Genomic DNA, 24,038 nt, shown 5'->3' with positions numbered 1-24,038 from the left:
TATATGGACAATACGTTTATATATAAACCTGCAACAAAGAGCCGACTAAACGAAGAGATGACTAACCTTATTAAGAAATAATAAGGTATTTGGAGGAGGAGGAGAAAGGAGGAAAAGAAGACCAGAAGCTGGAGAACCTGGCAAGAAATGTGGTGGCAAGGCAAGAGAAACAGAGCCTGGTTCTGGAGCCCAGATTCTACAGCTGGACAGATAGATGTGCATTTGAATTCTCTCTTTTTCTGAGACGGATTCTCACTCTGTCGCCCAGGCTGGAGTGCAGTGGTGCGATCTCTGCTCACTGCAAGCTTCACCTCCCAGGTTCAGGTTCATGCTGTTCTCCTGCCTCAGCCTCCCAAGTAGCTGGGACTACAGGTGCCCGTCACTGCGTCTGGCTAATTGTTTGTATTTTTAGTAGAGATGGGGTTTCACCATGTTAGTCAGGATGGTCTCAATCTCCTGACCCTCATGATCCACCTCCTCGGCCTCCCAAAGAGATGTGCATTTGAATTCTAACTTCATCTTTTAGGAGCTGGGTAGATCTCCATAACCTCTCAGGGCATCAATTTCCTCAGCTATGAAAGAGGAACAAAAATAGATCCATCCTGAGGTTGCCAGATGAATTAAGTGACATAAAATATGTACCACCTAGTGTGGTGCTGGCCATCTAATTCATGGCCTTCCTGTCTTTTCTCACCACGCCTTTCCCTCCCTCCATCCCCACTCCTTCCCCCACACAGCTCTGGCTAAAATCAGCCTAACTGCTCTTCTTCCTGTTGAGTTATTTATGAACTGGCCACCTGGGAGCGACATGAAAAGGGCTGCTGCCCTGGGGCGTGGATGCTGGGCCTGTGGTGACAGGCCTGTGTGACAGAGGGTGGTGATTCAACAGGGTCATTCATGATGCCTCTTGTTTAGAGGGAAATGCATGCTATGGGTCCTTTTTTCTAACACTTGCAGAAGATTTCAGCCCCGGCCACGATGTTTGCTGTCAGCGGATGGAAAAGTCTTCCTCAATTTATGGTTCATACCCCATTCTTCTGAAGTGCTGATTATGTTCAAAACTCTGCCAGAAAAGGTTTGTATTTTTTTGTATGTGTGCCAGAATGGAAACTGGCTGGGTTTTGTCTCACAGTTAAACATATCAATTCCAGAGAACATCCTTTGTTTTATTCAGACATCTAACTACAGAAATCTTTTTCACAGCAGCCTTTTCTGCTTTCTTATAATTTGTCTTGGGCCTCACTATGCTATGATTTCTCTCTTTCGCTGGTCACTAATAAACCCTAATTCAAGCCTCTGACATTTCTTATTAATCTTCAATTTCCTTCCAACCCTTCCAAAAACCCCACTGATGCTCTGAAGCTAATGAGAGGTTGAGATCCCACTTGTAACTCAGGGTTACTGTTTTCTGAGGGGTGCTCTGTGTACCTCACTTACTGATCAAGGGCAATGTTGGTAACAATTTTTTAAAAAAGAAAACATAGAAACACATAAAACATAAGTATTTGCTAAAGAAATAAATTGCAATGTTGAAAATGGCATTTGGGGAATATTCTGATTTTTCTTTGTAAGTGAAATCCTGTTTAGCAACCTTGGTTTCTTACCCCTACTTTCACTGAAGAAGTTTCAGATTTTTATTTTTAAAAATATGGAAATACTACCTTCTGCAGTTAGATCATAATTTTTTACTTTTCCTCCACCACTTGGACATTGATATATAAGATCCATGGTTTAATTTTCAGTCATGTGTTGGTTTAAACAATGTTGATAAATATCTATACCTTGCTTACAGGTGTTCCCTCAAGATAATGTTGTCTGAATATGAGTCTCTTCTATGAATTGATTTGTGACCCTTGTAATTCATTGATGGCCATACAAACATTTTGATGTGTTCATGGCCTTCAGTGACTTTAAACAAAGAAACATGTTGCTTTAACCCCTCACAGGCGCTCCGTTGTCCAAGGGCATGTAACCCTGGTTCATGAATAGGTTTATTGTTCCTTTTCTGATATTATCCTGTATATACTGTGCCAATGTTTATTGAAATATTCTTGTTTAAAGATATCGTCCCCATTCAGTGTTCATGTTTTTATATGCCTCTTAGAAATGTCCTAAAATGTATTTCCTTGTATTGATTTTATCCACAGGCAGCTTTTAAAGCCTTAAAGCGAACTCTACAGCTGATAGCTCCTCTGCATGATATCGTGGCCTACCTTGTCAGTTTTGCTAAGCTTGGCAATTGTGCAGCATGTTTTGAATTTCCTCTAAGTCCCAACCCTTTGAGAGGAGACTGGGGAGGAACTGAGGGCATTGGTGAGTGATTAAAGGTGATTCAAATCACCTTCAGTATTCACTGGAAGTTCTATGAAGCTCTTAATAGTCGGAAAGACAGAACTACAATATACTCTCATAAATGACAGCAATCAGAAGGGCGAAGGAAAAGTCCGGACTGTCTTATAGACTGTCTCCACACTGCACAGCTATCTGCCTGATTCCGCATTCACGGGCTATACCACAAAGTGCACCAAGTCAGGAGTCGGGAGGCCTGGGTCTTGCTCTGCCTCTGCCACTTGGTTACTGAAAGCTGGGTACTTTACTCTCTGGGTCTCTGCTTGTCCATCTATAAAATGGGGTGATAGTATCTGTCTCATACAGATGTTCTGTGGATTGAAATTTATGTCAAAATTCTAGGATATACAAGCCCCCATTAAATATTAGTTTTCTTTTGTTCCCATTTCCTTCCTGGCCTTCATAAACTCACATGGCAAGGTCAGAGCCAATCACTCCCTATTAAGAATCTTGTAAACAGCCCTTGGTTAGCTATCAATGACCTAAAAGTCTTTGTGGTAAGAATGATTGAGGCTTTAGTTTTATACACCCAGTACTCATCAGCACGGGTTATATTATAAGATAAACACATAAGGTGAATTAAAAACACTGAAATGTTTACTAAGCTATGTTTATCAGAATCAAGGAAAGTAATCTTGCCTTAATAACATGACTACCATCCAAATAATGTCACTGGTCATGTAAATATCAATTAATAGCAAAATACTATAGTAGCCAGGGATTTAAAAGAACAAGAAGAGCCTAAGAAATGAGGCAACATGCCTGTTTAAACCTAATGCTCTTAAAACAAATGTCAGAGAATCTGAGGATATTCCCCTGTGGCTGGTTGGTGCATAAAGGAAACACATTTGTAGGAGACCTTGGAGCTGGTGGCAGGTATATTTGCACTGTGCTAAGGAACACTGAAGGGCTCTGTAAACATTTAGATGTGGACATAGGGAAGGGCATGCATGCTGATCTGGGAGGAGGATAATACCTGTGTCTAGGAGCAGCAGGATAAAGACAGAGTGGTAGTGGTGCCACCTCAGCAGAAGGCACAGAATTGTTGCAGAGTAATGAGCTCTCAGGGTGACTCACAAGTCTTCAACATAAGCATCTGATTAGAGAAGCTCCAAGCACTCTTAGGTCCTTTCCTGTTACTAGTTTGGGGACTGTTGTAAGTGGGGCTTACTCAGAAAATAAGCTAAGACACTCTTAGCGGAGCTGTTGGATGTCGGGAGGGTGTGGGGGCTGAGCTTTAGCTAAGGCACAGGAAGAAGGAGTGTGGCCAAGAGAAATGTCCTGCCTGCCCTTGAGATGGGGAGGCAGTTGTTACATGGAGATGAGATAGAAACCGAGAGAGCCAGAGCCATAGTTCCTGGTGAAGTCACTACACAGGCAGTCCTATAGCAGCTGGGAGTAAAGGGTGCCCCCGGGCAAAACCTCCCCAGATCAGGGAGGTGATCTAGGGTGCTTCCCAGACTGGAGAGGAGCGGACTTGGATCAGTGTAGAAAACAGGAGGGACAGTCCTAGCAACATAAGAAAAGGACACTGGCAAAAGCAGCAGGCAGAAATGCACGTGGCCAGTCCAGAGAAGTGAACCTGCCCATGAACGAACCCATGAGTATGGCTCCGAGGAATAACGGGAAATGAGGCCCAAGTTGAGGACGTAGAATTCAGGAAGAAGGGAATTGTTTTCTTGCCATTTCTGCACTGTGAACCCAGAAACCATTGAGATATGTGGGGCCCAGGCTTTCTGAAGCATGCAGAGAGGCATGCATTGTCATGTTGCGCATTTGTGCTCCAGGGAGAATGTACAGTTTTGCACACTCTGCTTTGCTCAAAATAAAGAGCAAACTTAAAAAAAAAAAAATCCCTTCCAAGATAATCATCTTTTTAAAAACACTAGGCCGCTTAGTTCCTGGCCCGTTTCCCAGAGGAAGCAAGAAGAACTAAGTGGAAAGATGAAATGAGAGTCTGTTCCTTTAAGCCATCTCAGAACAATTTAGAGTTAGTTCTAAATTGTTAGTTCTAATTGTTAGTTCAAATTACTTTTGTGGACTTATATGCTTTAAAGTATTTTTAAAACAAATCTTGAGGGAAATTCAAGATTTCAGCTTTTGGTCCTCCCCTTGACTGAAGAAAACAGCTCTTAGATACTGTGGACCAGCTCTGTGGATGCAGCCAAATTCTCTTCTTCCCCAAAAGCCAGTAACTCCCTTTGAAGTCCCCATGAAGGCCGGGCGCGGTGGCTCAAGCCTGTAATCCCAGCACTTTGGGAGGCCGAGACGGGCGGATCACGAGGTCAGGAGATCGAGACCATCCTGGCTAACATGGTGAAACCCCGTCTCTACTAAAAATACAAAAAATTAGCCGGGCGAGGTGGCCGGCGCCTGTGGTCCCAGCTACTCGGGAGGCTGAGGCAGGAGAATGGCGTGAACCCAGGAGGCGGAGGTTGCAGTGAGCTGAGATCCAGCCACTGCACTCCAGCCTGGGCGACAGAGCAAGACTCCGTCTCAAAAAAAAAAAAAAAAAAAAAAAAAAGAAGTCCCCATGAAGCAGAGGATGTAATCAGAATGTGAACGTTTACATTGTGACTTCCTTTGTAAAGGATAAGTAGGCCAATTAAAGCCCAAATACTTCGCACTGAACTCAGGGAAACCAGGAATGAAGTGTACGAGCTCTGAGTCTTCATGCAGAGACGGGGCCACTGTGACTCCTCTCTCTCTCCCTCTCTCTCTGGCTGTCTGTGTGTCTGTCTTCTCTGATTTCCCAAACAGAACCCTCCTGGGAAAGGCATAAGCAAAGGCTCCTTTCCTGATGTTTCCTGGCACAGGGTTCACCCCAGCCTCACCACCATCGCTGCCTGCACAACCCTCTGCCCTATCCCCACCGCCAGGCCACCTGTCCTGCCACCTCCCCTCCCACCAAGCCTCTTGACTCTATAAAGGAAGGAAAGTCAGAATGAGGATTTAAAGATCAGTAAAATAACAAAGGAAAGGCAGTCTTGCCTCCACATCTGTATTTTAATGATAATACTACATATCAACATACAACAATTTTGCTGGAAAGTGATCACATGCCAAGTGTACAACCAGTAGTATATAAACGATGGAAATGACAGGAAAAAAATCACCTGTAAGCCAGCCACTCTAACGAGTGAAATAATTTTATTTATCTTTACTCCCTTCTAGCCCCTGCCCAAATATATTCCATATTTATATTTTACAGAGCTTTAACCATAGGGTATGTGTAATTTTATATTCTCCTTTTTTCATTGTCATTGCAGAGGATTAGAAAATTTTCCTCTGGTTACAGCATAGCCTGATAGAGTATATTGCTTGTAGACCGAACACACTAGGCCTTGAACAAATGAGGCTCCCTGACCACCTCTCCTCCCTCCAATCACCACAAAGGTTCTTGTACAATTCACTCTAATATGACTCTTCTTCTGGTGAACTCTTCAGCCCAGTAGGACTATCACATTTAGAGGAGTCATAAAAAGTTTGCTGATTGGACTCAATTATTTGGGGCTGGAAACAAAAATAAAACAAATTTTGTATTGTATAAAACAGCAAATGGATATGAAATCTGGACTGCTCATCTCTTCTTAAGGCCAAGAGCACATATTACACATGTTAGCAACTATTCTCAGCCCTGGATCTGCCTGATCAAGCTCTCATGGACAGCTTCCCCCTCCCACAACTCTCTGCTTTCTCAGTCGGTAGATGCTGGAGCCCAGTACTGGGCTAGGGAGGAGAGAAGGCTGCTTGCATGTGGACCAGCTGTCAAGATACAGCATCTCCAGAAATGCCCTGTGGGCTTCCTGTCTCACTCCTGCCTTGGACTGTATCAGTTTTCACAATCCTTCTTCTAATAACAGAGATGTCCTCTCAGGATAGAAAACCATCACTATGTTCACAGGGATATTTCAGACCAGCTGACATTCCGGTAGCCCCGTAAGTGTGAGCCCAAGCATGTTCCCCAAGGGCTCATCACTTTCCACTGTGCTATCCTGTTCTGACTAGCTCCTTCTCTATGCCAATAACTGGGATATATATACCTAGATGCTAGGATGGTCATCCAGACTCAGGCTGGGTTCCACATCCTGGCACTGAGTGCCCCACAGGGCCCCTAAGTTAAATTTTCACCCAAAATGAATATGAATCTATGTATACGTAGCCTACTCTTACAGTAAGGGTCTAAGAAATAAAGCAAATATGGATCCTCCACATTTACTCCTAAAATGACTAGAATCTCCTAGAAGGATATGTATGCATATGTATACACATATGTGTATGTATACATATGTTGCATATCTTTATATATACATATATGCACATGTGCTTTCTACTTGCTTTAGATGGTCTTGAATCTTCTTTAATCTGTGAGCCAGTGACAGGCAGGGCTGATTTGGATATAGCATGGCAATAAGAGATGAGTGCTGATTCATAATCTCTGATCACTTCAAGTACCTAACAGATATACTAAGGACTAGACTTTCCTATTCCTTGTCATTTCTCCTTTTTGTTCTATTTCAAGACCATAGCCTTATAAATTTTAAAACTTTCTTTCCTGGCCTGTTCTTATTGTACTGAAAAGCAAAGCAAATTTTTATCTTCCTGAGGAAGAAAGGAGACATAAATCAGACCTTTGATTCTAGAGCATAAGACTTTGCTGGTCTTGCAAAACATATAATTAGTATACCCACAAACAAAACACGGGAAGTCTGATTAGGTGATAAGTATGGGACAAAATGTTGGTTTACTGGTTTAGCTGTAGTAGCCTATATTTCACATTGTCAGACTAAAATATTGTCCATCTTCTAGGGTCTGAGCTTCAAGAGCTGCAGAACATGATTGACAGCCTCCAGAGCCCCCAAGACCCTACCCGGGTGGCCCAGGCACTTCTCCTCCGAAGGGAGGTTATGTTTTTGCAGTTTGACGCTGCAGTGAGGCATCTCATCCGGTAAGGGCTGGAGCACTAATCCTGTCTAGTAAATTCTGCTGTGGAGGTGTTTGCTGAGTGACCATCTAGGGAGGCCACTCTTGGCAAGGTTAGATAATGAGCTTAAAATAGTCACGGGCACAAGCAGATCCAGAACGCCATGGCTACCAAACATGACCTGTCACAAAGGCTGTCTGTGAGAATATGTTCTTGCTGGCTAATAACACTCTTGATTTTAGCAAATGTAATTTCAGAACAGTTCATATAATGATTGCTGCTTTCAATGTACAAGGGGTTCTGCTGGGAATAACATTTTTATACTTCTAAAGATGATTATTTCTAGGGTTTTTTTTTTCAACATTTGTTTACCTTACAAAAAGACAGAATTTTTACTGAACTTCTCAAGCTAACAGAATTGGCTACCAGCATTAAATTTATAAATAAATCAATCTACATCTAGCCTTGTAGGTACCATTGTATTAAGTACTCCACATGCAAAAGGAATGTTTTATTTGGGTAATTAATCATGATGCTGATGGGAAAATTAGCTTGGATTAAGATTCATAATGTTTCCAGTATAAATAAGTTTTGTATGAGAGGGAAAGAGGGTTAGCCCTGAAGATCTCTGCTTACTTTTTAATTGTCAAAATTAACTTTTTTAGGTTAGTTCCCCCATGTAAGTATTTAGCCACTGAGAGGGCCTCAGAGGGCTGTGCTCTTACCTGTAGGTTGCAGTTGCTTTCCACTGCACTTGCAGGCATCCATGGAGAATGAAAAGGTGGGGGTTGCACTGAATTGTCTTGTTCTTTTTCTACTGTCAATCTTCTTTACTCTGACATCAGAGGACTCTTGGATTTAGAATGTAAATTCAGCAGGACAAAAATCAGGCTAATTTATTTTCTTTATATTGACAAATAGCTTCCTGAGCTGTAGCTTAGTCAAGCAGGTAAGATGTAAAGCCTCAGACAATTGTCAGGATGGCCGTTTGTTAGTCCTCTGGGCTCTGAAAGCCCAAGGTCAGAATTTGCAAGGATTTTACATACTGGTGAAGAAACAGAAATATCCCCCAGAAGTCCTTTTTGGATTTCAGCTATGAAGGATTCCATTTGGTACTGCTCTCCCAGGGGAACCACTCTGCTTCCAGGAAACCCCCTGGAATTGCTTTGCCAGGGCTTTCTTTGTCCTCACACTCCATCTGCAGGAATGGAGGGCATTGTGTCCTATTTCTGGTTTTATATATTTTTCTGCGACCCTCTGGAGAGAATCACCCAGACGGTTCACCCCACTGTGTCCTCCACTGGTTACATTTCCCCAGCCTTTTTTCTTCAGAGCTGTTCAGGTTGTGTGTGTTTGGAATTATACAGCTAGTGAGTGGCAGACCAGATTTAGAACCTAGGTGTGTTTGACTCCAAAACCCAAGAGCTGTTATGGAGACCAAGTGGCAGCATGGACAGAGAAGGGGATGCTGAAGAGAAGGCAAGATCATCTTGGGTACCTGCTATGTGCATGCTTCTAGGCACAAAACATTTCACTCTGCCCCTCTCAACCCCCCTCACTAGCCAAAGGGTTGATGGAAATTGGTAGCTGTCCTCCGATGGGTTGGATCACACTGACCAGGGCCCAGCATTCATCTCTGGACATGTCCACCAACTTGCAGGAGTTATTGATTAGCCAATTCAAGAAATGCCCGAGGATTAAGCTTATCTTTAATGCCAGGTGAATTAATCATGTGCATTGAAGGTAAACGTTTGAGCGACAAAGCAGTTCTATCCAATCTCATCTATTTAAGTCAGGAGTTGGCAAACTACTGCTGGAGGTCTCTGCCGATTTTTGTATGGCCTGTGGGCTAAGGATGGCCTTCCTATCTTTAAATGGTTAGAAAAAAAAAATGTATATAAGAATAGTATTTTGTGACCCATGAAAATGATATGGAGTTCATATTTCCATGTCCATAAATGAAACACTGTTGGAACACAGTCATGCCCATTCACTTAGGGATTGCCAGCCCTTTCACACTACAACCACGGAGCTGAACAGTTGCCACAGAGTCCGTGGGGTCTGCAAAGATGAAAACATTTACTGGTCCTTTACGAAAAAGTTTAGTTTTTCACCCCCTGATTTAAAGAATAGAATTCATTTGCACTCTAGGTTTGGAAGGAAACAAAGAAGTCCCTCGAAGGTACTCTATAGCACAGTATAAAATATGTAACATGAAAAGTGCCTCTAGTCTGAATGTATTGTTGATGTTCAGGGTGATTAGGGTAAAAAGGAGAGAGCTGAAGAGATATCTTGATACAGCCCTTCCTGCAGCAAGCCTGCTTTAGGGGTACATCAAGGAATTTCTAAAGAAAGCAACTCCAGCCTCTCATTCCTTGAATGTTTGTTGGTTTTCTCTTCATTTTTGTTTTTGAGACAGAGTCTCACTCTGTCTCCCAGGCTGGAGTGCAGTGGTATGACCCCAGCTCACTGCAACCTCTGCCTCCCAGGTTTAAGGGACTCTCGTGCCTCAGCCTCCCAAGTTGCTGGGATTACAGATGTGTGCAACCACACCCAGCTAATTTTTGTATTTTCGTAGAGACAGGGTTTCACCATGTTGGCCAGGCTAGTCTCGAACTCCTGACCTCAAGAGATCTGAGTGCTGGGAGTATAGGTGTGAGCCACTGCACCTGGCCTTCTGTTCATTTTTGAATGTATTTTTATTTTCATGATCACCTACTTAACTCTCTTTAAACATGCAGATATTTAAGTGTGCTTTGACAGCTGAGTGTGGTGGCTCACTGCTTTCATCCCAGCACTTTGGGAGGCCTATGTGGGAGGATCCCCTGAGCCCAGGAATTTGAGACTGTTGTGAGCTATGGTTGTGCTGCTGCACTCCAGCCTGGGCAACAGGGATCCTGTCTCTAAAAACAAAAAGAAATAAAAATTTAAAAATAAAGTGTGCTTTGGGTTGTCTGGGGATTCCTGGGAGACACATAGGAGCCTGGGCCCTCACGTGAGCAGTGTTGAACGAGACCACGGCCCTCGTTTTTGGCATCTGAGAAGCAAAGAGCTTTTGCCTGGCCTCCTCCGGGCCACTTTGCAGGTTTCATTATGTTCTTACCTGGAGGAAAACTCTAGCATGTGCCCTGCGAGTTCCCTGTGGTTCAAAATAGCTTTTACTGATGGCAAGAAGATTAAACCTTCTAATGCCACTCTACTGAGTCACATTTAGAGTTTAAAAGTGATCCATTTGAGATTTAAAATCAGTTAATTCAAGATTCTCCCTCTTCCCCTTTGTTTTAATCACCTCCTCTTCACTTGCTGGAGAGGGAAGGGTCCTGCCCTAGGGTCATGGGGATGGCCAAACACCCGACCCTGGACAGATGGGGTGAATGACAGATGGGGTGAGTGATAATTTATTACTCACAGACACAATCCAGAGGAAGAGGACACTGTCCCCCCATACAGGGCCACTTGGGAACAGAGTGAACAAGCAAGGGCTGTGGGAGGCAGGTTTTGTAATATCAGGAGAGAGTGATGTTCCGTGCTTCACACAGGAAGGGGTGATTGATTTGAATAATGCTGTGGTCTGGCAGAGAACTGAAACCGCTACTCAGGATAAGCAGGAATTGCACCTGGTTCCTTTGATAAGGAGAGTCGTTAAACCTGGAGACCTTATCTGTGGGAACAGAGTGGGGAGTGGGGGACCTTGTGGCTAAGCTATTTAAGGCCTCCCGATTTTGCCAGACGTCAAGGCAGCACAAATTTTGGATTTTAAGTTTAGGCCTCACACAACACTCTTCTCATTCTTCCATCCTCTCAGAGGTGATCTAAGTTTCTATCAGTGCTTTCAAATCTTCCTGGCAGCTGGGAAGACACAGCCACTTCCTTTATCTCTGCTGTGGGTGAGCTGGCCCACCCCAGGCCTCTTCTGTTTAGCCTGCTGTTCAGCATCTCTCTGGATACCCACGTGTGAGGGTCTTTCTCCCCACTTTGAGGGGCTGTTAGTCTTCCTGGGAGGCCACCTCACAGAGAATCCAAGTGAAAGGGACCTTCTGCTCTGGGATACCCTCCTCCAACTTATCCAGCATCTTTCCTTAGGCATCCACTAGAACTAAGCTCTAGTAGTCTTCCCTTGTTTAACTCTTATTTCCTTTTAGGCAAGAAAAATCATTCTAATTTATCATGCATACTTCCTTCTCTCTGACTTATGGTATAAATTTCATGCTCCAGTCTTCAGAGTTTGTGGTTCTTGATATACAAAGCCAAGTTTTGTTTAAAACCAAACAAGAACTTTTCTCCCCTAAACCCCCAGAAGGCTTAAAATTTTAAATTTAGTTTTTATAAAGAAATGTTGTCTCAGCTTTTGGTCTTAAAATAATTCATTCAATAAACAATTGATAGCTTTTTTCTAGAGCTACAGCTGCACTATTCAGTTCAGTAGCCACATGTGGTTATTTAATTTAATTAGAATTATTATTAATTTAAATGAAAGAAAATTAAAAATTCAGGCTGGTCTGAGTGCAGTCGTTTTTACAACTAATTGATCACAACCAGTTACAAATTGCTTTATTCTTTCTCCACTCACGCTGCTTCGCTTGACTAGCCTTTAAAAAAAGAAAAAGAAGAAAAAGAAAATTAAAAATTCATTCCCTCAGTCACAGTAGTCACATTTCAAGTGTACAACTGCCACACGTGGCCAGAGGCTACTCTATTGGATAGTGCAAATATAGGACATTTCCACCATTGCAGACTGTTCTGCTAGACAGTGCTAGTCGAGAGTATGCCAACCCTCCCCATGAGGGCTATGAACTGTGAAAGTCGAGGGTAATGGGCACGGCGGTTGATGTGGCTGAAGAAGGAACCTGTTAATATCTCAAAATGTTTTCTTGCTTCCGTAACTTTGAGGAAAGTTTTGAACTTTAGAAATGTAAGTAACTGCTTTTAATGAAATGCCCCCCCCGACCCCATGTTTTGGTAGAACGTTTTTGGCAGCTGGACATATTCCTGCCTACCAGTCTGTCACAGATGGCATGTGCCATGGGCTACCAACACTGAGCAACTGTCTCAGGAAGAGCATTTTTGCCTCGCAGCTCAGCCTGCCCCAGCCACTGGATCCACGGAGCCTCCAGGTGTGTTTCCGACGTATTTTTATACTGTAAATGGTGTACTGTGTGTAAGGAATTTAGTCTGTTTGTTTCCATTTGGTTTAGATTCTGCAGGGGCTTTCAAGACTTTAATGCCCTCTGTCTTCACTGGCTCTGCTTCATTTGCACAGTGGAACAGTCTGGGCCCCAGGGCCACCTGTGATTCCCAGTCAGGATCTTGGCCTCCAAACACTCAACAGGCTGATCGGGGCAACAGCTTGTCTGTTCACAGTTGATAGCAAAACAAACAATCTTCTCCACGTAATAAATAGTCGTGATAGCAATTGCAATGCATAAATGAAGTCAGCAGCTGGGTTTTCAATAGCCCTGGTTATAGCACCTGTTGTTGAAGGTAATCCTGGCAACTATTGTTGCTCCTAGGCAGGAACAATATTACCTACCTTCTACAACCAAAGAGTTCAAGATTCAGGAAAGCCAGAGATCAGACTATTCCAGAGTCATGGCAGCACCAGGTTGCAAGCTGTATTAATTACTTATTGATGCATAATGATTTACCCTAAAGTTTGGCAGATTAAAGCAATAGACATTCATTATCTCACATAGTTTCTGAGGATCAGGAATCTGGGAGCAGCTTAGGTGGGTAGTTCTGGCTCAGGGTCTCTCATGAGTCAAGATATTGGCCAGGACTGTAATCATCTCAAGGCTCGACTGGAGGACAACCTGCCTCCAAGCCCACTCCTCTGGCTGCTGGTGGGCACCAGAAGATCCACTTCCAGGCTTATTCACATATGCTTCTCCACTGAGCTTCCTTGCAACACAGTAGATGGCATCCCCCAGCACAAACAGTCCAAGAGAGAACCCAAGATGGAAGTCACAGTGTTTTTATTACCAGATTTCAGAAGTGACTCTCATCACTTCTGTCATATTCTTTTCATTGGAAGTGAGTCACTAAGTCCAGCACACATTCAGGTGGGGGGGATAGTGCGGAATTAAGCTCCACCTCTTTACAGGAGGAGTATCAAAGAACTAGTGGATATCTCTTTCAAACTACCTCACAATCCCTGGTCTTTCGACTCCAAAATTTCCAACTTAATATTCTGATCTTATAATGCTAAGCCAAGGGACACCAACATTTCTACCTGCAGTGGCTGCAAGACAGTGACTTTTAGCCCAAGCCTTGGCCCTCATTTAGACCCAGAAGACAGGGCTGGACCGTGACCATTGGATCTACTCTTGCTACCTTTGGGTGTTGCCTGGGGTTAGGTGGATACAGGAGTCTTGGCTCCTTGCTGTCAGAATCAACTGCAACTCTAGGACTTGACTAAAACCAGAACCAGGTCTGGAAGTGTAGAACGGGGTCAGATAGGCAGGTTCACTGGTTCCAGGGCTGCACATGGTATCACAAGGGACAGAGGATGCCTTAGCTATTGGTTAGTGATATGGAGGAGACAGAGACTCACACGTAATAATTTGTGGTGCTGGTCTTGAGTTGTTACCTAGAACTGGAGCACAACAGTGATGAAGGACAATTTTTTAAGGTTCCTGACATGGAGAGCATTTGAGTAAATGTATTTTTATTGATTTTAAATGCGTACCATTGGTATTATACTGCTCTGGAACTTCTGAACACTGGTGCTGATTAATTACACTGAAATCTTAAGTAATCTTCCGTGTGTCACCACCTGCTGAGAAAACTATTTAAAAAATAGATTATTACTCTCTCCTATATCACTAGGAAGTTTCAAGAAATACTTTCATGTAATAAATTAGTCATCCAAAATTGTTTTGGGGTGCAGACACAGATATCCTATTCATATACAGATATCTATTAATTTTGAACACAAAGTATAGCATTATCACGTTTATTATTTGGTTCTCTTAGGCATTTGAGCTGTTTCCTTGGAGAGCATTTCTGGAAGATGGAGGACTATTCCCAGTTATAAGTAGCAGCCCAGATACGCTAGAATATAATATGCAGGTAGGATAGGTCTTCTCCATTGTTACAGAGAGAACTGAGTGCAGACTGCAAAGATGGTTGCCATTGGGTCCACAGGTCAGATCCTCCTACTTTCACCCATGATGAATAATGTGTGAGATAAGCGAGGTGTTTGATTTTGAAGCTGTAAACCTGGGGCCATGAGGTGAGTCACATTTTCTTATGATAGAAGGGAAGCATGCTCTCAACTGGCATGGGCCTGGGTTGTAGGCTCAGCTGCAGTTCTCGTAACAGTAGTGATCTGGGAGAATGGCCAGTCATCTCCAGTCATGGGCTGGGCCTCCTAGAGAAACTCCCAGGCTGGCGGCTCCGAGATGTGTGACTCCTGACCTGTCCATAAACAGTGGTGGGAAGGGAACTTTTTAAAGCAGGGCTCATCGGGAGAATTTCTTTTCATTGTTTTCCTTTCCGCTGTTAACTTCTTTTAAATTGTTACATTCTTTTCATTATTAAATGTTTTCCCCTGATTATTTAAGTAAATATTGTTTTTATTTAAAAAATAGAAAGCATAGAAAAGTATTAAGAACAACATGAAAATCAACCATAAATACACTTCGAAACAATATGGAGGTGGGGAGTGGGTGGGATCGGGTGAGACTGGCCACGGGTTGATGGTTCTTGGGGCTATGTGATAGGAACTTTTCTCTTTGATTTTTATATATTCAAAATTATCCATAAGTAGAACAGGTTTTTTAAGTAAAATAGTAAAAATGGTCTTAAAAAATTGACCATATGGCTGGGTGTGGCTCACACCTGTAATCCCAGCACTTTGGGAGGCCAAGGTGGGCAGATCACTTGAGCTCAGGAGTTCAAGACCAGCCTGGGCAACAAGGTGAAAGCCTGTCTCTACTGAAAATACAAAAATTATCTGGGTGTGATGGCACACGCCTATAGTCCCAGCTACTCAGGAGGCTGAAGCATGAGAATCACTTGAACCCAGGAGATGGAGGTTGCAGTGAGCTGAGATCGTACCACTGCACTCCAGCCTGGTGACAGTGTGAGACTCTCTTAAAAAATAAAATAAAATAAAATAAAATAAAATAAAATAAAATAAAATAAAATAAAATAAAATAGTAAAATAAAATAAAAAAATCAACCATCATCCCACAACTAAGAGACAATTACAGTTCACATTTTATTTCTCTGGTATTTTCTCTCTGCATATGTGTGTTTATATCTGTACTTTTAAGGAAAAATTGATATCACACTATACATTCACCATGTCAGATCTGCTGTAAGGGCTGGAAACTTGGCATTTTCATACAGAGCCAAAAGTTTGATGTGCTCAAAGAAAACTTTAAGTTAGAAATGTTACTCTGGTTTTTATGAATTTTCTAGCAGTTGAGAGAATGGGTTCTTGTAAATACAGTTACTCCTAGTTTTCTTGCTGAAAACCATATGTAAAATATATATATGGTCTTCAAATGGAAGGTTTTTTTGTTTTTTTAGCTGTGCCTCTGTGGGTTGAGTGACTGTGACCGCAAGGTGGCTCATGGAGAACTGACGGGTGTGCAACTGCTACTGGAAGATGTTCTGAGTAGCTATCATGTGACCATGGAGGCCCCCCCAAGACAGCAAGCCACACTGGGCAAAAATGCACAGGTATTCTTGGGGAATCGTTTCCATATTGACCAGTACTGTATTGGGCTGAAGGACCTCTCTGCTGGGGAGATGGTCCAGGGAGCCACATGTTCCCATAGCCTCTCTCAGTAGGTCCCAGGACTGTGCCAACACCACCTGGGAGCAACAGTGGAGCAGGGGTAGCCATTGCAAAGCATTTTCTAAGTTCCATGATTATGGTCTATCCAACTATTTTAATTTTAAAAATGGGACAAAAGTTGTAGGAGGTCTATTGAAACAAACGAAACAAAAACGCCAACTGAATGCTTTCTTTGTGAGTCACACATCTAGGACTGGAGTTGGAAGGGCCAGAGGGGTCTGATAGAAGCCCCAGGTGGACATCTCAGGCCTGAGCTCTTGTCCTCACACTCAACTACTGGCCTATGGACTCCTGGGCAGGCACTGCCTCCTCTGGATTTATCACTCTGAAGCTCTAAGGTGCAAGAGCCACTAGCCCTCCTAGTATCATGACTTTAAACAATTTTGCATGTATCCAGGAACTAGGCAGAGACATGTTTGGATGCCAGACAAACTAGCTGGTGCCCCCACTTGAAGACCTTTTCTGTCTGAGCCAAACTTTCTGAGCAATGCCTAAATCCGTCATCTTCATTTTCTTACCTTCCTGCCACTCCTTGCAGCACTACAGTCTGTCTTCCCAATCTTGCTACTGAAACGTGTCTTGTCAAGAGATGGTCCTTGTCACTAAATCCCCTGGGTACTTTCAGTCACCTTCCTACCTAACCCCTTGGCAGCATTTGACACAGAGTCCTTCTCAAAGCCTTTCTGCCCTTGGCTTCCACAGCATGAGTCTCTCCTACCTTTCCTCTGACATTGCTGAGCCCTCCTTCTCAGACCCTTCTGTAGGGTCCTCTACCTCTGCCAACCCTAAAATGTTTTTTATAATCTATTCCACCACTGCTACCAGGGTCACATTTTGACTTCCACAGGCCCTAACACTTTGACCTTTGTGGGCTCCTCCCTCCGCCATGAAAAACCATTAAAAGTTATATTTTAACATTGTGCTAGTACAAAGAAAAAGATATTAAAATCATATATTAAAGCATTTTCTTTAGCCTAAAAGGTCTTTTTTCCTGATAAAAAAAATAAAAATAAAGCATTTTGTGAGCCCTAGGCACTGTGCCTCCTCTGCCCAAGCCATTAAGTCAGCCCTGAATGCTACTAATACCACTACTATTATTGCCTACAAGTTGAGGTCTGTTCAGATTGCTTTTGATGTATTCATTTATTTAGTCCTCACAATAATTCCATGAGATAGGTGGTTTCATTGTTCTCATTTTATAGTTAAGAATACTAAGGCTTAAAAAAGTTAAGTAACATGGCCAAAGTCACATGGGTAATGAGGAGACAAGCTCAGACTCCAACCCAATGTTCTGGTCCTGGAGCTCCCTCATCCTCTTCTCTACTAGGTTGCTCCATTCCTCACCCTCTCCCTAGGAAAACTCATCCACTTTTATAACTTTGATGACATTCACATGCCATGATCCAAATCTATATGTCTAGCCCAAATATCAATCCTATCAGACTCACATGTTCAATTGCCTGCTGGATATCTCCACTTATTCCATCTCAGAGACAGTGTGTCCTAAGCTAACGTCATCTTATTCCCTAAATCTTGCCCCTCCCCCGTAGTCTCTGTCAGTTTACCACTACCTGCCCAGATGGTCAAGCCAAAAACTCTGGGCACCATCTTTGACTTCTGTCCCACACCCCACAACCGGTCACCAAGTTTTACTATCAATTATTTTAATGTCTTTCAAGTTTGTCTTCTTTCTCCGTTCCCCCACAGTACCCACTTCTACGAGTCCAAACCATCATCATCCCTGATCACTAGGCTATGATCATGACCTCCAATTGGATTCCGTACACTTACTCTCACCTCTTTCCAATCCATTCACCAGGGTAATATTTTTAAATGCAAGCCTGATTATGTCACTTCCTTCACTACAACTCTTCAATGGATTCCAGATGCCCTGAGAAAAGTCCAAATGTTTTCATCAGCCCCTCGTGACTTGACTCCTGCCAATATTTCTACCCTCAGTGTCTTTCGATTTGTCAAATGCACCATGCTCTCCTCTGTACTTCTCCCAAGCTGGTCCCTCTAGTGGAAAACTTCCCTCTCCTTCCTTTTTCTGCTTCATCACCTGATTAACTCTTATCCTTACTTAGTTATCCTTCAGATTTCCACTTCAAAACCACTCTCTTTAGGAAGCTTTTTCTGATCATCCACCCTAACCCCCGATGCTTCTCTGTGCCAATTAGCGCTTCTGATGCAAGTAACAGGTTGTCCCATTAGCTATAACTTAAATTAGGGAAGCATATTAATCCTCCATAATAAGAAGTCTAGAAGGAGGCAGTTCAGGTTGGTGTAGCCCCTCAACAGTGACTTCAAGGACTCAAGCTCTACCGTGTAGCTGTGTCGGCAAACATCTCCCTCATTTTTGTAAGATAAAAACAGGAGCAAAAAAGCTTTCTCCTTGGAGATCTATCTTTTTATCAAGGAGGGGAATATTTTCTAGAAGCCCCCCAGTAGCTTTTCCTTGTGTCTTTTTGGCTAAACTGAGTCACAAGTCCACTTCAGGCCAATTGTAGAAAAAGAAGTGGTTTTATATGTGCCATCTCCATTTCCACAACATAGTTAGATCTTCACCCAGTGTGATCATTTGCAAAGTTGGGTATAGACCAAATTGTGCCAAGATCAAAAAACATGCTGGGCCCTCAGGTCCTTCTGTTTGCCATTTTTTGGCCCTGTCTGTGATGGATTACCATCTTTTCCTGACATTCCCCACCATCCTCCACCTTGTTATTTATCTTGGCTCCTGTTCCTTCTTTTGTCTTTTAAATTAAAGCATGTAGGTAGAAAAGACTTCTCATCATATGAACATATAAACAAACAAGTTTGCTTTAAAATTATTATTTAATTAATTTTATTTCATGTGTTTTTATTTAGGAGTATTTAGCTGTTCATAGACAATAGGAAGCAGCAGAATTTATACTGCCCTGAGAGTCAGGACTCCTGAGTTCCTGCCCCAGTTATGCCACAAGTTTTTTGATCTCACTAGGCCTCAGTCTCCCAAGCTCCAAAGTAAAGGTGATGAATTGGCTCAGGGCTTTTAAAATTGTAGTCCAAGAAGCCCTGGGGTTCCTAAGAGACACCTTGGGGCTTCTTGAGCTGGGGGTGGGGTGCAATTACATGGCCTCCAGGCTGTCCCCTTCATGTCACCATGCTTGTCCTTGGTCTGTTGAATATTTGGGCCAGTGCATAAGAATTCATTTGATGAAAGAGCTCTGAGAATAAAATGAAATCTGGAAATCCATGCACTAGCTGATTGTTGGGGAGGCAGGCTACAAGACTGAGGAGTTACCAGCAATCTACAGGAACTCACTCTCCCCGGGTCTTGCTTATCAATTCTTCCTTGGACAATTTGACCAACGCTCTTCCTGGCAGGCAGCCTTTTCCTTATGTATGTTAATACCACTGCTCTAGGATCCAATTATACCAGGTTGTTCTTCCTGTTTCTAGCCAGGAAACTTGAGTGTCTCAGGTGCTGTCACCTAAATGCTCTTTAAGCCTCTTTTTATCATAACATCATGGGATTTGCCATCCTGGTCTGCCAAGAAGAGCTCCTTTTTCTGTGACTGAGACACTGTGGACAGGCAGTGGGCCTGAATCTGGTCCTCATTTTGTTCCTCACTCTGGGTGACCTTGGCCCTCAGACTGCTGGCTGCAGGACAGCAGGACAAACAAGGACCTGAATACCTTGTTTCCTCTACGTCCTGCAGGGTTCATAGCAGCCCCTCCACAATTATTTACTTAAGGAAAGCACCAATGAATAAATGAAGAAATCATAATTTTAAAGTAATCTTTCTTATTGAATGATAAATTCTAATTAAGAGAAATGTTTCCTGCCTAACTTCTAAAAGATGAGAAGAAACAGGAGGTAGGATAAACTTAAATTTCCAAGTCTTTACCCATAAGATGGGTAAAATCCTCAAAGGAAAGTTACTTCATGGCTCCACCATGATAGGAACTTTAATCTCAGGTGTATTGAAGAGTACTTTCCAGAATGCAGAGGGAAAACACAAAAGGCTCAGTTTTTCAAAGGCGGATAAAATGTTAGTATGCAAGTAAGAGAGTTTTCAAAATGAATGGTTCCAGACCCAAGCAGAAAGCTGCAGTTGATACATTCCTATCCTTTCCATAAACTGTTCATGAAGGATTGTCAACCTCCCTCAACTCTACATGTGCTGTAGGCCTGTAAACCATTCCTCCGGGGGAAAAAGTTAAGTCTCCAAAGACTTTGTTTTGCACAAGCTGCATGTAAAAGGTTAGCCTGTGTTGGTTCATGATCAATAAAGAAGGATTTCCATAATGCTTTCAGCCAGATTTTTCCAAAGTGCCAGGATTCAGAAGTCAGTTCCGAAACAGCCCAAAGGTCTCCAAGTTGCTGGAGGGCCCGTGCGATGCGGTGATGTCCCTTGCTTTGCTGAGATCATTTCTGATACTGTGGAAGCAGCTGGAAGTGCTAAAGGAGCACTGGGGCCGACTCAAGCTGCAAGGCCAGGATATCAACTCTCTCTCTCTCCACAAACAGTTTTCAGAGCTCTACGAGTGAGTGTTGCTGAGGCTGAAATTCATGGCCATGACTAGAACCTTGGGGATGGTAGATTCCTGCCCCTTTATCTGAGGGCGAGATTTGGTCCATGAATCCTAACATGACCCATTAGACCCATGGGCTGAGTCTCTGAGTGCTTGTGGCATTGCAGCCAGAGATATACAGATGGCACATGGGGCACAGGTCTGGGGAAAGGGAGGCATACTAGCAGCTGCAGGCCCTGGCTCGAATGACGTAGCTGGCTGGAAGACGTGTTGCTTCTGCCTTGTGTCTGTTAACAAACATTTACTAAGCACCCCCATACACCCTGGGCCTTACGAAGCTTAAGAATGTTTGCTTTAGGCCGGCATGGTGGCTCACGGCTATAATCCCAGCACTTTGGGAGGTTGAGGCGGGTGGATTACCTGAGGTCAGAAGTTTGAGACCAGCCTGGCCAACATGGTGAAACCCTGTCTCTACTGAAAATACAAAGAATTAGCCGGGTGTGATGGTGGGTACCTGTAATCCTAGCTACTCGGGAGGCTGAGGCAGGAGAATGGTTTGAACCCAGGAGGCAGAGGTTGCAGTGAGCTGAGATCACACCATTGCATTCCAGCCCGGGCAACAAGAATGAAACTCTTTCTCAAAAAACAGAAACAAACAACAACAGAAAGTTCACTTTGGCATAGCCATATTGTTTATCTTGTGAAATTATTATAGTCAGTGTCCCTGATAACTAGAAAATGTGAAGACTTGTCAATATTTTGAAGAGTGAGGACTGAGATTGTATGCGCCCAATGGGAAAAAGCCTCACGATTTCACGTGGCTAAGAAATGATAACTGTGGTGAATTTAGATGTTGATATATCTGTGAATGGGTTAGGATACTGATGATAGGAAAGATAAAATGAATGAAAATAATTATCAAAGAATTAAAATGAGAAAAAATATGTTTGCTAATTTCTGTCTTTCTTCTTTAATAGAACTGACATTCTCTACCCCAGCATGAAAGCTATAGCTAGGCAGATGGGGAAAGAAGATGAATTTGAAGGATTTATAGTAAATAATCAGTCTGTTCTTCCCCCCAGTGGAGCCTCAGAAATTGAAATAAAAACTCACCAGGTATGCAGGATATATTTTAAATTTGCCTTTGAAAATGTCCTTTATGGCATTAGCATGAAAACTACAGACATACCCAAATGGTATTTTTTCTAAGAAGCTAAGTGTAAATTGCAGAGTTACAAATCATTGAATGGGCTGGAGGGAGGGCAGGACTAAGTATTTAAAGGCATGTGGGGCTTTGATGAAGCAAATTACTATCCTTAATGTCCCTGTTCTATAAGTTTGGATTTTTATCATTTTGATTTTCCTCAAATTGATGTGTACCTTCATAAGAATGATGATAGAAAACATAACCACTGTCTTAAGCATAAAATTTAGCATGCAGGTAACCACATGGAAATAAAGTATTTTTAAAAGCTCCCTGTAATTGTTTTTCTGAGAATAAGAAAATGCCCACTCGATATGTGTAAGATGATCTGTGTGGAGAAGTTGTTTTCTTGAGTCTTTGTTCAGCTTGGTCCTGGGACTCAAGCTTTCTGTGGCTGGGCTTATTGTACCAGGCAAGCAAAGCCTCGGCTGTTTGGTTGTCAATGCAGAGATGCCCATCCACTGAACAACAAGGAGAAGTCAGCCCCTGTCAGGCCCCAGTGCCAAGCTCACTGCTTACCCTTCTAAGCCCTATTCCTTTCCAGCACCTGGGGGTCTTCAACAGGGAGAAACATGCACTCTGCAAGCGTAATAGATTGAGTAAGGGCTCACAGTTTTTGGAAGACTTTTCTGTTGGTCCTACATGGAGTTTTAAATCTTGTGAAATCTTCCTTGGTATCTAAATCAAGTTTTATACCTGAGGGCTTCTTTTTCTTTTTTTTTTTTTTTGGAGATGGGGTCCTGCTCTGTTGCTCAGGCTAGAGTGCAGTGGCACGATCTCGGCTCACTGCAACCTCCGTCTCTCAGGTTCAAGCAATTCTCCTGCCTCAGCCTCCCAAGTAGCTGGGATTATAGGCGCCCAGCTAATTTTTTTATTTTTAGTAGAGATGGGGTTTCACCATCTTGGCTAGGCTGGTCTTGAATTCCTGACCTTGTGATCCACCCGCCTCGGCCTTCCAAACTCCTGACCTCGTGATCTAACCGCCTCAGCCTCCCAAAGTACTGGGATTACAGGCGTGAGATATCACGCCCAGCTGAGAGCTTGTCTTATAACGAGAACTCACAAAATCCTAGCCACATTTAGAGACTCCAAAAGACATGAGGTCACCCCAGGCATTGAACACTTTGCAATTTAGCAAAACTTGGTTTGAAAAAAAGATTATATTTTATCAATGAGGATGTGAACCAGGAAGAACAGGTGTTGTTCTCCAGAGAGGTACATCTGTGCCCCCAGAAGCACTTGGGAGACCTAGAAGGGAAGCGTTCCTTCTTTCTTGGGAGAGTAGCTGAGAGGCAGGCCCTAGCTCAAAGCCCTTCTGCAGGAATGTGACACGGGACCCAAAATATAAGCTGAATGTAGAGAGTGACCCTCAACCTATGCTTACTCTAGCTTCAAAAACTTCTGGAAAATTTTGAAATTCATATGATCCGAGAGGTACTAAGAAAAGTTAACAGAGAGATGACACTGCTTTTACCAGAAAAGTCCAAGAAGGAGTGTTCTCTCCCTACAGGTAAAGTACATTTATTTTGTTACTTCACAAAATAATTTCCTAATTACGAAAGCAATTCATGTATTGACATTTGTCAAAAACAAGCAAAAACCAAAAAATCAGTGCAATGCCCAGAAAATGATATAAAAATGACTTTTTACACCTTGAACCTGTGCAATGAAAGGGCAAGCCTCTCCCCAGCTGGGCATCTGTAAATGCTGCCAGAGAGCTGAGTGTGGCTGAGCTCTAGTTATAGAACTTGCAACAAGACACAAAGCACTTTGGTATATTTCTTTCCCTGTACAAAGGCTTTTTTAAAAAAAATAGAAAACATAGTTTCAACTGTACTGATTAACTCGTAACTGATATAAAGTTGAAATGAAGGGAAAACCCAAAGCCTTTCTTATTTGTAACATAAGTTATGATGTGTCAAATTCGTAAATTTAGGGTATGAAGGCAATCAGAATGGTTTCCTTCCATCTGAGGCCCAAACTTGAGGCCACTGCATGGGCATGTGACACGCAGGATGCAGAGGGGCACTTGGGGTTTCATGTTCTGTGGTCACCATCCTGAAACTTTTAATGGTTTAACTTTGAATTTGTTCAAAGTTACAATTCCAGATACCTAAGGTGGGCAGGAGGCTTGTCCTCACTGAGCTACCCATTGAACACATGGTGTTGCTACCAGCCTGGGACCCCTGAGATGCTGCTGGGTGCACACGCCTGACCTTGACCCTCCCCGCACCCAG

The 24,038-nt window shown here is 42.9% G+C and overlaps 2 protein-coding genes across 2 annotated transcripts in view; both read left to right on the top strand.

Moving 5' to 3' along the window:
- Positions 1-1,051: 1,051 nt before the first annotated feature.
- On the top strand, positions 1,052-14,350 carry LOC111538553 (coiled-coil domain-containing protein 162-like). Its single transcript, XM_023205982.1, has 6 exons — positions 1,052-1,075; positions 2,148-2,313; positions 7,159-7,297; positions 8,220-8,222; positions 12,237-12,387; positions 14,246-14,350. Exons 1-6 carry the CDS (start codon positions 1,052-1,054, stop codon positions 14,348-14,350), a joined length of 588 nt encoding a protein of 195 aa, XP_023061750.1.
- Positions 14,351-14,923: 573 nt separating this feature from the next.
- Positions 14,924-24,038, top strand: part of LOC111538554 (coiled-coil domain-containing protein 162) — a 46,182-nt gene continuing 37,067 nt past the window's right edge. Inside the window, 5 exon segments of the mRNA XM_026454418.2 lie at positions 14,924-14,929; positions 15,809-15,961; positions 20,380-20,609; positions 21,575-21,713; positions 23,191-23,311. Of these exon segments, the coding sequence (XP_026310203.1) occupies positions 14,924-14,929; positions 15,809-15,961; positions 20,380-20,609; positions 21,575-21,713; positions 23,191-23,311 (649 nt within the window).

The sequence above is a fragment of the Piliocolobus tephrosceles genome, chromosome 5 (assembly GCF_002776525.5).
Source record: "Piliocolobus tephrosceles isolate RC106 chromosome 5, ASM277652v3, whole genome shotgun sequence".
NCBI lineage: Eukaryota > Metazoa > Chordata > Mammalia > Primates > Cercopithecidae > Piliocolobus > Piliocolobus tephrosceles.
Note: the sequence above shows the minus strand (reverse complement) of the source record. Positions and strands in the feature narration are given on the sequence as shown.

Bases quoted from the DNA above. Each gene is read 5' to 3' on its own strand.
- LOC111538553 (XM_023205982.1), top strand. From the start codon at position 1,052: ATGTTCAAAACTCTGCCAGAAAAG. The intron at 2,314-7,158 runs GTGAGTGATTAA...TCCATCTTCTAG, and splicing joins GGGAGGAACTGAGGGCATTG to GGTCTGAGCTTCAAGAGCTG. The intron at 12,388-14,245 runs GTGTGTTTCCGA...TGGTTCTCTTAG, and splicing joins TGGATCCACGGAGCCTCCAG to GCATTTGAGCTGTTTCCTTG.